We start from the raw sequence: 16,938 nt of genomic DNA on the forward strand, positions 1-16,938 counted from the left end.
CCTCATCCTCGGCCCTCCAGATGTTTTGAGACTACAGTTCCCATCATCCCTGACCACTGGTCCTGCTACCTAGGGATCATGGGAGTTGTAAGCCAAAAACATCCGTAGGGCCGAGATTGAGGAAGCCTGATCTAAAGGGCTGTAAGATGGAGCAAGCTGTTTTCTGCTGCTCCAGAGGCTAGGGACCAAACCAATGGGTTCAAGTTACAAGAAACAACTAAACATCAGGAAGAACTTCCTGACAGTAAGAGCAGTTTGACAGTGGAACAGACTCCCACAAGAGGTGGTGGGAGGTGGTGGAAAACCTTCCATGCAGGTTTTCAAGCAGAGGTTGGATAGCCATCTGTCATGTATGATTGAGTCAATATACATGTATTACAGGGGGTTGGACTAGATGACCCTTGAGGTGCCTTTCAACTACAGTTCTATGAGTCTGATTGTAAAGAATATTCATTACCTAACAGTAGAATAAAAACAAGCATAACAGTGTTATCATAGAATTAGCATAGATAACAGAGAACCTGTTAACCCCTCTCTGGTCTCTCTTTAAATAAGTAATGTTGATGTCTGATTTGGACTCTTTTTTTTGGTAACTATTTAATTCCTGAGAAATTCTAAAACTTAAATAATACAAACCTCATCTCTGGAAATAATGGATAGTTTGAGTGTTGGACTGGTTCCAGCTTGCAAATTACATTTTACATATTTACTTTCTGCCTGTGACCTTAATTATACCTCTTAAAATCTGTGCCGTCACATTTCCTTGCACAGAATGGCCTTCCTGCTATACTGTAAACATGGTTGCATTTCACTGACGGAGAACATATCATAGAGCATAAATGCCCGTGAGACAAACTGATTTGCTCAGACCATCTCACATGCTTTGTAATTATATAGGAATTGTATTAGAAAATTGCTGCACATGTGATGTTGTACAGAGGAGGAAAACGCTATGAATTCATAGGCAAGGAAAGCTGATAAGGTTTCAGAAGCAACATACTGTTTTGAGGGGAAACAGAGTTTTAAGGAAAGTGTTTTTTCTGTGTCTCCTGTCTCAACAATAGTTTGTATTATATGTTTCATTTCAGCTGTTCCATTCAATTCAGAGGACGTGTATGGATTTACTTAAAGCAATTGAACTATATCAAAAAAGGATTTGTTGTAAGTATTTTGGCTGTAGTTAGCTTTGCTTTTTCAGCCTAACTTAAACAGTGGTAAAATGAAGATAATTGTGAGGTATTCTGCAGCATTAATCAGAGTTCAAGTTGATACTAAAATTATTTATCAGTCTAGGCTTTAAAGATAGCTTTGTACATTTCGCGGAAACAAATATTATGGCTAAGAAAAATAAGGTATTACATAGAACTTGATCAGATCCAGTCCAAGCGATTTTGCTGTCTGAGGCCAAAGACAAGATGCCTCTCCCCATTCCATATGTAAATCATGCTTGCATTTAAATCTTACTTCAACGTTGATGACAAGACAGTATCCTCCACCACACCTAAGGGGTGTGGGCTAGCTTATTAGGTGCAGAGCAGACTACATGACACACACAGCTCTATTTGCTGACAAAGGAAAATGGCCAGCAACGGTGTGTGCCTTAGGACAGATGACAAGGGTCCAGCACTGCTGCTCCTCACCCCAACTGCTGCCTAAGGCCGCTACCCACTCTTTCTGATAGTAGGGACAGCCCCAAGTTTGATAAACTGGTCCAATCTTTGTGTTACACAGAAAACATGAGAAATGTCTCCCTAGCATGTGCTTATATATATGTTTGCCTTGTCAAAGCGTGCACCCCCCTCCAAGCTGCTTTCTATGACAGAAATGGGGGGCCCTGTATATTTTGTCCTGCAGACAACAAAAATAACTTGAATATAGCAGTTTGGGGTATCACCTGTCCCTCTGCTTGAAGCAGCACCCTCCTGTACCTGTTTTTCAGTGTTAGCTGTTCAAGCAAAACACTGGTTCCAGAGTATGGTTTGAAGGCATAAGAGGCCACTCCCCTGGTGAAAATAAGCCAGTCTGGTGGTGGTGGTGGTGATGATGGTTATTATTATTAGTTAGTGGATAAGTGACTACCTGGGAACCACATCAACTTCTTGAGTAACTCCTTTACATGATGGAAGAAAGGCAGGATATAAATGTAAGGAAATAGAAAAAAAAGTAAAAATCATCCATTGAGAGATTGCATAACTTGAGAACTTTTAATTTGATCCTCACATTTGCTATTGTGTATGGACCTGTAGGACATGCTTTGCCCTGCCTTAGTTTGCTTTTTTTAAAAAATAATCAATATTTTAAAACATTTTCTTAATTTAAATGCAAACTGTGAAACCAAATCTTCTAAATGAAAAATGCAAATATACAGAGGGAATAAAACTGAAGGGTGTATGGTGCCCAAGTTGTTTCAATCAGCATCCATTTGACGAGCCCCTGTGAACTTCTGTCACTTGAGCATCAGGCTCAAGGAGTTGAAAGAGAGTGTAAAACAATCAAGGGAAATTCTAGGTATTGTAGTCAGGTCACAGCAGTCTACTTCATCTGATCCCACCAAGCTTATAGCTCTATTCAAGCAAAAAATAGCACGTTCTCCTGTTGCCTTTTCAGCGTAGAGGTCATTTTGCAGTTCTTGTTACATTACACTGAGCCCATGAAGGGATGTGCTGAAGTGAACCCGATCGTCTATTCCGTAAGTGCGAGGGATTCATGAAGGTTAATTAGAAATTACAGGGTTATGTTGGAGGGTTATTCTGTGACCTGAATAATGGGGGCAATGCAACATTTCCCTTCTTCAAACTTATTGGTGCATCACCACTTTCTCTTTTTTTTTTAATCTCAGTTCTGTCTCAAGAAGAAAATGAATTGGGGAAATTTCTCCGATCCCAAGGTTCTCAGGATAAAACCAGAGCGGGCAAGATGATGCAAGCTACAGGAAAGGCCCTCTGCTTTTCCTCTCAACAAAGGTATGTTTGACTGGAGAGACTTTATGTCTGAAATAGGTTACCATCCTTGCCCTGCCTTCTGAAGCAGGCCTGCACAAGAAGCCCACGTGAGGTTTCAAGCTTTTTCTGTCTCCAGCCTCCCAGCAGCCCCAATAAAAAGCAGGAAAGGACTGCTGGTAGCTTGAGGTCAAGAAAGCTCCCTAGCTGTATCTTTTGTCTTTTTTTGGGGGGGGGGGTCTTTCTTCCTCAATGTCACTTATATATTACAATATATTATTATATATTTCTATCCTGTCCTTGTTCCAGTGAGTTCAAGGCAGCATCTTCAATTCTCTTTCTCTTTCCCACCTCATGTTTTATTTCCATGACAACCTTGTGAGTTTGGCCAGTAACTCTCTCTCAGCCTAATATCACCTAGTGGGAGCCTCATTGCTAAATGGGGTTTTGAACCTCAGTCGCCCAGGTCCTTACACGGGATTTTTTCCTGCCTCCTCTCTGAATCATCCCCATACTTCTTTCCTATTCCCTGCCTGTCCTCCCTGAGTTTCTCATTCAGACACAGGAGAATAGGCAGGAAATTAAAAGATTAATTCCTTCTCTGATTTGAAGACAGAGCTAATGAAATGTGCATCCCCTTCTGCAGAGAGGATCCTTCTCAGTTTCCAGCTTAGCCTTCTCACAAAAAGGGCCACACATCTTGACCTCCGGTTTGTTAAAGCCAGGAGTCTTTGCCAAATGTGTTGTCACTAAGAGGGCTGCCTTTCTCAGAAAAAAAGACTCCAGGCACTTCAGGTAAACTCAAATACCAACAGCTATATTTAAGTACAGCAGGCAGGTAGCCACACTCACTTTCTCCCCTCACTTGCCTCTACAGGACAGTCCCTCTTCAAGTATTTTCTCTTGACCCAGGAGCTAACTATATACACACTTTCCGCTTTTGATTTTAGCTCCATTATGATCATACACCCACACTCCTTGGCATCAATTTCAAATATGCATGTCCACCCTCTGGTTCAGTATGATGTACCACTAACTAGAAGATGGTGTTTTCTTTTAATCAGAATTCACCTGTATCCTTGTGATCAGGTTGGCATCTAGAGGCAGGGTGCATCAGGACATTATTGCACCTTCCAATGTCAAAAGTATCACAGCTTCATTGTCAGGAGAATGGAAGAGCTATTGTTCTTTGCTTTGTGGTATTCAGCCTTGCTGGACACAAGCCAGGTGGAAGCAATCCTTGTTCCAGAAACCTATCAACTGGAAACACCTTAAGAGTTTGTCATATCTTCTTGATAGCATGCTTTGACTCTGCGCATGGGGACAAGACAAAGCTTTGTTCCATACAATCTTACTAGCTACTGTTGTTCCCCCAGCTCCAGATTGCACACAAGATCATTGGCCAGGTCAGGATACCTTCAGAGGCAAGGAAATCCTGGACTGGTGTGGATCCACCAGAGCAATCTTGTGAGGCATGTGTCTCAAAAGAGATGCAAGCTGTTTGCATGGTGAACGGTGTCACATTGCCAGAAGTTGATAGCCTAGGACAGAGTACAAAAAGTTCGCTCCAATACCAGTGCTATCTTGTATAATTTAGTATAAATGATATGTGAACCAGGAACATCAGAATGGAACGCCCAATCAAGGAAGAGTCCTTTGTGTCTCCTAATGCTTAGAGACATACCGTATACCATTATGAGTAGCTTGAGATGTTCAGGAGTTTGATGGCTAGGTCACCCATGCATGTACCAAACTGGAATTCTTCGTTGATTAAACTAGCTTTGCTCCAGTTTAAATGGAGAGTGAACCTATGTGTGAGTAGGCTATTGTATCTCCAGAAAAGTGATAGCAGAAAAAGGTATTGTGTGCTGTATTCTGAGAATTGTCAAGGTGTGTGATTTGGAGGGAAGGTTTCTCTTGATCTCAGGATGGAATAGGAACCATATTCTAGAAACTGCAAGAGGAAACTTTCATCCTTCACCCAGACTGGTTCCATACTTTGAATGCTTAGCCTGTTGTCCACATGGCCAATACCTTTTACCTTGTGTCTGCATATTAAATATTAGCTGCTTCACCACAGCACCAGCATACTGTGCAAATTAACTAGGGCTGCGCACTGGTATATTAAACATTCTGTTTAGGCTGCAATGTGACATTCACATACCTGGAAGTAAGGCCCATTGTACCCAGTGGGACTTACTTCTGAGTAGATGGGAATAGGCTTGCCTTGTTAATTAATTGGTTACATTTCAACAGGTTATAGAGCTTCTCTGAAAGTGCAATTTTAAGGATTCTGAAGGAAAGCGTCAGTCTTTGAGAATGTGGAAATTAATGAACTATTAGTGAGAACAGCAGGCTTTCTTAAATCCTTTTTTAATACACCAGAAGCAATCAGGAAAAAATGGGTTGGCTAAATGAGTTCTTGCGTCAAGAAATTGTGTGCTGTGTACTTGTGAAAAAAATTGTCCTAAATTTTACCATCTGAACTGAACCTTGCGGCAGGGGATGGGGGTTCCATTCTAGTTTGCTTGTTGGCATTCCTTCCATTGGCATTTCCTTTCTAGCAACCCTTTGTCTCTCTGGTTTGCTAATCAAAATAAAGCCTTAAAAGTCTCGTTTGGTTTGGTTTCAGGAGTCCCTACACTTGCCATTATTGTTTTTGCTTTTTTGGTCACAGGTTGGCATTGCGCACTCCTTTGTGCAGGCTATACCAAGAAGTGGAGACATTTAGGTACAGAGCTATTTCTGATACGTGGTTGACGGTCAATCGAATGGAGCAGTGCCGAACTGAATACCGAGGAGCTTTATTGTGGATGAAAGATGTGTCTCAAGAGTTGGATCCTGATCTTTACAAACAGATGGAGAAGTTTAGGAAGGTATGAAATTTCCCACCATTTGCTAGAGATCAATGCTTGAGAAATGATAATGGAGCATGGATTTTATCCCAGTAAGAGAAATATAGTTCAACTTCTAGCACTGAGGGTGAAATTAATCATAAATTGATCTTTCCCATGTGGCAGGATATAGTTCATCTGATAGTGAATATATTTTCCATTTTTAAAAGATGCAACTACCAGAAATGTTTTCCTAAGAGTGTAACCCTATACATATTTACATGGGTCTGAGTCCCATTGAATTTAATGGGACTTACTTCAGAGTGGATAGAGAATGCTCTATAAGTAACTATATTACAGTTGATTATATGTAAACATACATAATATATTACACAATATATCTGATATTACCATAGCAGACATCTCTTTAGGGTTTTGAGGAAGGACAGATATGAATGTTTTAGGTAAATGTCTGGGCAATACTATACCTGAGAGGAATTCAACTGCACTTACTCTCAGGTAAACATATAATTGATTGCAATATATAGAAGATGCATGCAGCCTGTGTTCAGGGGCGTAGCAAGGGCGGCATAGGGGGGGCGGTTCGCCCCAGGTTCCGTAATGGAGGGGGTGACAAGGAACTGATCAAGGAACAATTACTGCCCTACTGGGGCGGTTCATAAAAAACTTTTTTTTAAAATGCCTGCTCCAAATGTCCTATCTTACTATACTAGGGATTATATAGCTATGTATGAAATTTCATGCATATTGGTTAATATCTTGACCCTCCTCCACCAAAATAGCTGTTTACTTGGCTGTTTTCCTATGTCACGAAGGCTGAAATTTCAGTTCAGTGGAGCACTTAATGTTCCCAACCCTAACCCTATGGAAAGCCATCTAATTAGATTTTAATTTGATTTTGAGATGTTTTTAGGAGGTAATTTAATTACTGTTTGATTTTTATACCAATGTTATGTATCTGATGTTAGCCACCCTGAGCCCGACTTCGGCCGGGGAGGGCGGGATATAAATAAAAGTTTTATTATTATTATTACTTGTTATTATTCCTTTGTAAGAAAATATGAAATAACGTAAAACCATTTTTGCACGGGGGGGGGGGGAATCAATGGGGGGGTGACAATAAATTTTCTGCACTGGGTACCACTTGACCTTCCTATGCCTCTCTGCTTTTCCATGAAGACTATTGATTGCTAGCTTTCTTTGTTGATTCTGCCTCTATACCCAGGTGGAATCTACACACATGTTAAACGTTTTGAAAATGCTTCTCTTAAAAATCGTTTTTAAAAATGCATTGAATTTTCTATAGCTCACAGTCACCATCTAGTGTCACAATTGCATATTGCACTTTACAACACATTCAAAACGTTTTATTTGCAGCTGTGTAGCTGAGTCCCCAGTGGGTCCAGTCCTCCTGAGCTACAAGTTGCTTCTCAGTTCGCAATCCAGTGAAGGCATCTATAGCTATATATATATTTAAAACTGGCTAAGTGGTTTCTGGACATGGGCAGAGGACATTTTGTGTAGCCAGATTCTGCTGAAATTTTTTGCAAGATGGTTGGTTGATTGGGGCAAACCTGAGCAGCAGATCTACAGTATGTGCTACATGCCCTGCCATTTCGGAGACTCTTGGTTTATCAAGAATTCAGGCCTGCATTTGAAGGCCTGCAAATCCCTAACCTTGTTGATAGGGAGTTGTTCTAAGAGAGGGAGAAAAATGTTTCTCAATCAACTCTCTCCATGCCATGCATAATTTTATAAACTTCTATCATATTGCCTCTTACTCTCCTTTTCTTTAAACTCAAAAGTCTCAACCGCTGTGACCTTTCTTCATAGGGGCCCTTTTCCGAACCTTTTCCCACTCTTACCAAACTTGCCTTTTAGAATTGTTTATAATACAAAACATCAAGCTAAACACCCTGTAACTTTGAAGAAGCTAACTTCCTCTTCTGGACACCAGGTTTTACATAGCACATCCTGTAACAGCAGTGGACATCTGCATTGCTTCAAATTGAAAATTTGATAAGCAAATGTCTTACATTTTCTTGATGAGAATTAACACAGAACTACTTCCGTGTTTAGGTTTCTGCTGTTCTGAAGGGACAGTGGAGCTGATTTTGTCTTTTAGTGTGCAACTCTGATTTATGCCATTGTGTGGCAGTATTTTACTAGATCTTTCAAGTTATTTGAGGATTTGTGTCATAACAAGGGGGACCACACTGTATGTCTTTGTTCAGGAGGTTGTAGATGTGCTAGGAAAAGAAAAAGCTGTAAATTCTTTTCCTAATCTTGATGAATGCAGTTGACAATGTAGGTGGCATGGCAATTTTTTATTATGATTGGGTGAATGGAAGTTGTGTGTTACTACATTATTAGAACATTTTTAATACTGGCATATTTGGGACAATTTCAGTTTTCGAGTCAAGTCATTTGTTGCAGTAAGAAACATGGTCAGAATAAAGTTACTTGGCATCTATTCTCTTTTCCCTTGTGCAATACATACATAATTGCAAATATGAAAGTTTATGGCCAATAATGTCATTGAGCTTAAGCATACCTGACTTGGGGCTCGTCCACACTTTGCTTGTCCCACAGCAACAAGAGGGTTTCTGTACTTTCTAGACATGGGTCTGAGTGGTTTTCCATTTCCCCACTGCTTTCCCCAGGAAAAAGCTACTGTTTAGCACTGAATTGAAGTAAACATCAATCCACAGAAAAAAACAATTAACATTTATTCCAAATAAGAGGCAAAGAGCGGGTTTTTCCAGGGGAAACAGGCGGGACAAGTGGAAGTGTGGACAAAACCTCATTGCTGACTAATGTTTATTTTTGGAAAAGTGAAGGTAGAACTGAGTACCCTGGAGTAGATGGGATTTTTATGCATTTTTGGTGTGTTGGGGAAAAGGCAGCACTTTTTTCTGGGGCGGAAGCAGGGGGTATGCATACTCCTAAACATTTTGTGAATCTGAGTTTAGCCTCATTGAGGGGCAGTATTTCAATATGAGTAGGAAAATGAGAGTACCCCTAAACATTTTTTTAAAGAAAAAAAACACTGGGGAAAGGTGAGTAAATTTCCTAAGTACGTAACAAATATGTTAGCTAAGGTACCTACTGCAAAACTCCTGAGTACATTCCATATGAAGTTGGCAAGGGAGCAGTAGTCTTTTTCATAGTTCCTCAGGAGTGACTATGTGATGGTTTTATCCTTGCTGTGCACATATTGGCATTCCAACTATTGAATGTTGGGCAAGCAATATCCCTGTGTTCAAGTGGTGCAGCTGCTTTGTTGGGTTCTCCACCACTCCAATTATATAGCCCCAAATACCTTTTGGCATTGTTACTGAGATCAAGAATGCTGAGTTCTGTACTGTGCTACAGGGAAGTTGCCACACTGCATGCTTAGGTCTACTTTAGATGTTTATATATGCGTATAAACATATTGTGATTATATATCCTTGTGATTAAGGTGTTTTATCTGAAACAGGATATGGGACCCGGCATCCCATTAAGGATTTATCAGGAATGTGCACCCAATGTTTGGGCTTTATTAAAGCTTTTACAGAATTGCATTCAAGACTTGCTTTGAATGATGAGCAGTTTCAAAATACAGGGTATTTTGCTTCACGTGGCCTTTTTTGATTTGTGCCTCAATTATGCCAAGCCAAGAGAAATGCCAGCCATTCATTTCTCTGCCCTCAATTGCAACATATAATTTCATACATTTTAGGCACCTCTTTGCCTTCTTTGTGTGGGGTTTTTTGTTGTTCTTTCCATAAATTACATGGAACAATGGAAAGGATCTGCCTAACTGAACTTTACAGACAGCTGTGTATGTTGGAGGTACAAGGAGAATCTATATAGGTACTCAGTAGCATTCCACCAACTAAAATCTAAGCATTATTGGACGGTGACTTTCAGTATGAGTTTTCATGCTCTTTGCACTACAGTGAAAACTTACTGGGAAAGGAGCTGCATTTATTGAAGCATATTGTCTCCTCTCTTTTTCTGCATTCAAGCTGAGTGGGAGGGGGGAAATGCATTACTCTATTGGCTTTTGTTTTTACTATTTCTATTCCTTGGACCTTCATCAGTACAGACTGGTGAGTTACCTGTCGGTTGCAAAAAGCTGGCAGATGGAAATTTGTCAATCCAACAGAGCTGCCATCAGTCATGTTTACAGGGCAAAAGCAAGATTTTTCCTACATGCAAATGTTCTCCTCTTTTGCTTATTTATGTCAGGCAGCCATTTTGCTAGTAGGTTTATAAAGTGTTCTGGCTCTATGGAGCAGTGGATGCCATTTTATGGATTTCAGCTGATAGTAAAAACCCAGAGCTGTGTGTCTTCCACCATTCTGCATTTGTACACATAAGTCAGTATCCTGAGAAACTCACACATGCAACCATGGAAATTCAATCAATTTGCAAAATGTACATTTTGTTCTGTGCAGAATTTGGAGGAGGAGTTTTGCACAGTGCGCATGGCAATAAGTGACAAAGAGCTGCTATGTGGTTGGGGCCCTGGACTCAACATAGCACTATCAGGGTCCTCTGTTGAAAACATAGGAAATATAGGAAATATCAAGTTAGACCATTGGTCCATCTAGCTCTGTACAGTGGTACCTTGGTTCTCAAACTTAATCTGTTCCAGAAGTCCGTTCCAAAACCAAGGCACTCTTTCCCATAGAAAATAATGCAAAGCAGATTAATCCCTTCCAGACTTTTAGAAACAACCCCTAAAACAGCAATTTAAAATGAATTTTACTATCTAACGAGACCATTGATCCTTAAAATGAAAGCAATAATCAATGTAAAGGTAAAAGTACCCCTGACCATTGGGTCCAGTCGTGGACGACTCGGGTTGCGGTGCTCATTTTGCTCTATAGGCCGAGGGAGCCGGCATTTGTCCACAGAGAGCTTCCGGGTCATGTGGCCAGCATGACTAAGCCGCTTCTGGCGAACCAGAGCAGTGCACGAAAACGCCGTTTACCTTCCCGCTGGAGCAGTACCTATTTATCTACTTGCACTTTGATGTGCTTTTGAACTGCTAGGTTGGCAGGAGCTGGGACCGAACAACGGGAGCTCACCCCGTCACAGGAATTCAAACTGCCGACCTTCTGATCAGCAAGCCGTAGGCTCTGTGGTTTAGACCACAGTGCCACCCACGTCCCTTATAATCAATGTACTGTACTATAAAATAAGACAGTATTGTAGATAATAATTCAAATTACTTTTTTTCCCTTACCTGCACTGATGATAGTCATTGTTTGGATGGGGGGCTTTTAACCATTTCCGCAGTCGCACAATCAATCAATTAATCAGTAGCTGAACTGGGTTCCACACAGTCACAAAAACAAATTAACCGAAAAAGCCTCAAAAACAAAAGTGCAAAATAAATAGCAAAAACAAAAGCACCAAACTTAATCCATTCCAGAAGTCTGTTTGACTTCCGAAATGTTCGAAAACCAAGGTGCAGCTTCGGATTGGTGCAGGTGCCGTGGAAACAATAGCCAACAACCACATTGGATGTTCAGCTTCCGAAAAACATTTGATAACTGGAACACTTACTTCCAGGTTTTTGGCATTTTAGAACCAAGGCATCTGAATACGAAGGCGTTTGAGAACCAAGGTACCACTGTACTGGCTACACTGACTGGCAGATCCTCACCAGGGTTTCAGTTTCAAGCAGGGTCTTCCCCTAACCTAGGGGTGTATGCATGTTACACTCAGCCACAGCCTTTTGAGGCAGTCTGCACTGGGGGGAAAATTACACAATGCCCAAATTCACTATTGGGAGAGAAAATACAACTATAATGTCCCCCGCCCATTTTGATAGATGTGAGTGCAATTTGTAGCCTCTTCAGAGTGGATTAGGCCCGACAAATTACAAGCAAACAGTTCCAGAGTTATTTGTGCTGGACTCCTTTTAAGATTTGAGGCTTTTTTAAAAGGAGCCATCTATAACTTTTCTTTATTTCTTTGTAGAATTGGACAAAAGTTGAAGCAATAGCTACCTGAATCCTGCCAATTTGATAGCTGCAAGGATTTTCCAGCAAGGGCAACCTTTTCAATTTTGGGGGTGGTCAAAACGATACCACTTAATGTTCCTTAGGGTTTCTTGAAGAAATAGTCTGAAAATGTCAGACTTGAGAAAGGTGCTCCTAGATAAGACACTGTCAAATTGCAGACAAATTGACCCAGAGGTTTTTGTGCTAGGCACCTTTTAAAGTTGATTTTGAGTGTGTGTTTGTGCGGAACTAAAAGGGATGTGAGTCAGGGTAAAATAATTTCCTCCACTTACAAACCTGACGTGTCAGTCACAACAGAGCTTTCCCTCTCTCCACCCTGGCATTTGCTCTTCCTATCACACCTTTCTCATGCTCACTCTCACTCCCCCCCACACAGGTATTTTCCTTATATGAAAGATGATTACTGTGTGGGGGTTTTAAAGCAGTCATTTGTCTGTAGCTTCATTTTTGCCTCTAGGTCACCACAAGGTCCTTGGGGAGGAGTACTTTGCAGGGTGCCTTGTACAGAACCTGCTTCACTGGAACAAGCCCAGAATCCCTCCAAAGCACCCCACTATAGCTAAGGGCTTGTCTGATGCCACTGAGCACCCCTAGGGCAAACTCATCCTCAGTCAGTGTCATTTGTCAAACTCCTTCCATTCCAGAGAGTTGCTTCGGAACAGGAGACAATGAATTTCTTCTTTAACTGGATTGTGCCTGGCCAGCTTGTGATCTTTTCACTCTCTGATTACTCAGAGGGAGAGAAGGAGGAATGGAAAGGAAAATTCACTTTAGAGAATGCTCTAAGAATCTTTTTAACGCAAACATATATACTTCATGAATTTTAATTGCCATAGCAGGGCTACTGGTTAAAGCATTGTAGTTACTCTATGATCAATAACTGTCTACCTGCAGTCACTTAGTATGTATTAAATGTCTGGGAGGACTACATCATTGCTGTTCATAGGTTAAAAGCAGTGTAATAATGTGTGATAGAGATGCCCTTCAAATCCATAATGAAAACTGCTCTTTAAAAATAGAAGCAAGCTTCTGGGAACATATTACATCATCTTAAGATGTATTGCTTGTAGAATGTTGTAGTAAATGTAGACTGAATGCCCTTGAGTGATTTCCTTCCCCATCTGCTCCATTTTAGTCTTAAGAAATAAAAAAATTGAAATGATGATCTTGGAGAAGGGCTTTTAAATTAATGAATGGAATTAAAATAAACGTGGTATTGTAGATACACAGCTCTTCCAGTTATTCCAACTTGCTCTGTGATGCAGGTGAAACTAGGGTAGCGGGCTCTTTTTAAAACCTTTGGGCACATGCAGAATCCAGCAGAATTCAATGTATGTATTACAGTGAATAATACAGTTTCTGTATCAATGTTCCTCCCAAACAGAGACCTGAAGGAGTCACTGGGAATGCTTGGGTAATCATATTTTGGCTTAATAAATGGGGATATAAAGGAACCCTTTGCTAGTGTGCATAAGCCCTTCACTCCTCTGAGGTGCAATCAGTCACATTGGACAGCTCCTTATTAAACATAGTTTCCCATTTTGTCCTGACCAGGAACCTGGAATAAGCCAGGGTATCAAACTAACTTCAAACAGTGGCTTAATATCCCGAATTGTTCCGAAGCATGTATTTTTCTGGATTATTTTGTTAATGACTGGATATTGTGTACTGGTTGTTGTTGTTGTAGTGTTTTTTGAAGAAATGTGAAACCATTGTTAGTTAAAGACTTCCTGGCACATGCTTGTGAAGGAGCTGCATACATTGGCACAATGCTTGGCCATATCTCAGCTTCTTAAGATGAATTCATACCAGCTCACTGTTACATCTCAAAGGGAAAATAACTGCTTTGGGGTTGTTCACAACCTGTAAAGATTTTCTGTTGATATTAAACAGTCACTGTATTTCAGATCTTCACTATAACAATAAAGAAAACAATGTGTTAATGCACTATGTTAAAGGTTTATCATCATCATTACTATTAAGGCTATACTTGCTGTTGTACTATAGCCAGTGTAGACAAGATAAATATTGGAGGTGGATCCAAGAGCGGTATGCTGTAGATTTACAGAATGCCCTTAATTATGAAATTATATTTTAGAAGTTTCTTTTTTTGCTATGTGACTGTTGATGTAATATGTAATACAGTCAGATGTAAACATATTAAACTATTGATGTATTATCTGATTGCATTATAGTGTGAATATTTATAAATGTAAGCTGCTTGCTAGCTCTGGGAAGCAATAATTGCTCACTCTTCTTCTTGACTTTGCTTCAGTGTCAGGGGCACAGCGTGAGGGGTGCTGGGGGTGCCATCCCCCCAGGTGCGGTTTCAGGGTGGGCGCCTTCCTGCCCATCATGAGCCATAGCATCCTTCTCAGACACCTTCCAGCAGGAGGGAGCCTGAGGAGGCAGCAACAGCTCAGGCGTCCTGAAAGCCCTGTGCTGCTCGCAAAAGGAGTGCGGGCTGGCGCTTGCCTGTTACCTCCTTCTCAGCTGCACTCCAGCTGGAGCTTGGAGGGCACCTGAGAAGGGCGCAACAGCTCGGACGTCCTGCAAGCTCGACACCATTTTTGCGAGTCTCACAAATTGATGCTGTGCTTGCAGGGCGGCGTGAGGGGCAGCCAGGCAGACTGTGCAGCATGGCCCCCAATCATCGGAGAGACTGCACTGCCCCTCTGTCTGATGCTGGGATGATCTAGGGCTGTGAGGGCGCTTAGAAGGGTTGTGGCAGCTTAGCCACCCTGCAGGTCCCGCGCTGCCTGCAAAAGCAATGAGGGGCTGGTGCATGGAGCTGCTGCATCCCTCCAGCTGAGAAGGATGCAGTTGCTCCAGTGGTGCGTAATACAATCCAAACAGAGTTACTTGGAAGCAAGTCTCACATAACACAGTGAAAGCTATTTCTGCATAAAGATGCATAGGATAGACTGTAAGCACTCAAAAAGCAATAGCTGGTAGCTGGAGGGTATAAGCAGTGTTTCTCCATGCGATGGGAAGACTGTCCTATCTGCTTGGTAGAGCAAGAAATATTCATAATTTGAGAAGTGAACACATTGTGCTGTTCAGGTACTTGGGGTGCATAAAACTGGAATGTAGCCATGTGGGCCCTGCAGATGATTCTGATGATATGCATGATGGCATCTCCTAAATCACGAGTGGGAAACCTCTGACCCTCTAGATGTTGTTGGAATCCAACTGCTAACAGCCCCTGCCATCGCCATCATGGCTGGTTGTCAGGGATGATGGTAGTTCTTACCTTCCAGGTGTTGCTGGACCTGAAGTTTCCCATCCCTGTCCTAGATATTGGCAGTTGTGGGAGCATGGGTTCAGTTAGAAGCCCACAATAATAAGTGCAATACATCACTAATCATGCACTATATATATATTATATTTAAAGTCATAATACATACAGTATATGTAAATAAGCTTACATAATTTTAAATAACTAATTCTGCTCATAGTTTTTTTTAAATATTTCCTTAATAAAGGGTGGGGAGAGGGAACATTACATCACAATATCATTCATGTTCTCAAAGCCTAGAAAATATATATCAAACACTACATTTCATAAAATTATTAATTTGCACTTAATAATGCACATGGTTGTACAGTCCTGTACCTTCAAATTCTCACCCATAACAAAAATACTGCACTTTTCACAAAACAGAAACTTGTCTATGCTTTTCTTGCTGTAAGAAAATGTATCAATTTGATCATATAGACAATATTCCAAATTCTCCATAACAGTACTAAGAAGGTTGCATTATGTTTCCTGTTCCTCATAACTGATAAGACATTCTAGATACCACAAGGGGGTGTATAATAATCTGATCCTCTGTTGGAACTTACATAGCTAAACAATAAAATTAGGGGATCTGAAGGAAGACAATAATGAGATTTTTTTTCTATATAGATAAGAATTAATTTCATTATAAAAAAAAACTTAAGAGACATCCAGTAAATATGACTTACATTTGCTCTTACTGTGTTATAGTGACGTTGTTAGCCCCTGAATAGATTTGCCTCAATAATTAGATTCAATCTTTTCCCCCATGGTTTTTGGTTTTTTATACAGAGGTTAAGTACAGATATTATGATCAAGAAAAACAAAGTATATAACTTGAATTAATTATCTAGGTTACTAGAGGCATGATGCAATTGAGTTGTTTTATTAAAAAACCAGTTCATGGTGGTTGTTTTTTATCCTCCCTCTCTTGACAGAAGAGCATGGAATCTGAAGCGCTACCATAAACATATTTTTTTTAACTCTTTAACGATGATGTGTCTGAGCAAGATTTGTTTTTTTCAAGCAAAGCTGCAGCAGCACCTGGCAAACATAGATGCCTTTAGCAAAACGATAGCAGTGAGACTATTCACAGATGGCCCACAAGGCATTTCCCCCCCTTGTCTGTCCCAGAGGTTCTTGTTAAAAAAAAAAATCAATGGAATCTCCTGTTTACATTTTTTTCCTCTTTGACTTTTTTCCCACAGTGATAAATCACAAGGTTTTTATTTTATTTTATTTATAAAGAACAGCTCCTATGTTTTTTAATCTTTGCACACTGTTTTGTACTTTTAAGCCTGTGGCTTGCTGGGTGAACCTGTTGAATTCTCTACATCAGACGCATTGGCCACCTCTACTTTTTTTTGGGGGGGGGTGCAGCAGAAATGCTGTTCCCACTTTTTGAATATTTTTATCAGCCCTGGAGTAAGTGAGTGGTTGCATTTTAGAGTTCTGTTGCTGTAGGAGGTCTCCTGTTTTCTTCTGTGAGAGGAAAGCTATCTATGCTTGATCTTAATGAATGAATAATTTGTTAAGTAGAAAAAGAAATCTTCGTAATGCAGGCCAGGTTAATATAAAAGGCTGATTCCCTATATTTCATGAAAACTAATGTTAGTGGGTAAACAACTGGACTTTTCTCAGCCTCCAGGCAACACCCCTAACTCAACCCAGCTCCACACCCTTGCTGAGCATTTTCGCCTGAACAGAATGTGCCCTTGAACTGTAATAAAGCCCTTCACTTGTCTAGATGAAAGACAGAGGAGGGTGAGTGAGCGTATGCAGATGGTATCCTGTTGTACAAAGAATACAATTTTACAAACATTGCTCTGTCCAATTTTGCC

At 40.6% G+C, this 16,938-nt stretch overlaps 1 protein-coding gene across 11 annotated transcripts in view; it reads left to right on the forward strand.

The window, feature by feature from the left end:
- The window catches only part of ICA1 (islet cell autoantigen 1), a 62,205-nt gene that overhangs the window by 11,669 nt on the left and 33,598 nt on the right, over positions 1-16,938 (forward strand). For 7 of the 11 annotated variants that reach the window (XM_033166243.1, XM_033166250.1, XM_033166246.1 and 4 more), the window contains exons 4-7: positions 1,089-1,161; positions 2,840-2,963; positions 4,316-4,345; positions 5,572-5,815. In XM_033166243.1, coding sequence (XP_033022134.1) covers positions 1,089-1,161; positions 2,840-2,963; positions 4,316-4,345; positions 5,572-5,815 — 471 coding nt within the window. The remainder of the gene's footprint in view (positions 1-1,088; positions 1,162-2,839; positions 2,964-4,315; positions 4,346-5,571; positions 5,816-16,938) is intronic. The other 4 variants (XM_033166253.1, XM_033166254.1, XM_033166252.1 and 1 more) reach the window with 3 other exon arrangements.

The sequence above is a fragment of the Lacerta agilis genome, chromosome 12, assembly GCF_009819535.1.
Source record: "Lacerta agilis isolate rLacAgi1 chromosome 12, rLacAgi1.pri, whole genome shotgun sequence".
NCBI lineage: Eukaryota > Metazoa > Chordata > Lepidosauria > Squamata > Lacertidae > Lacerta > Lacerta agilis.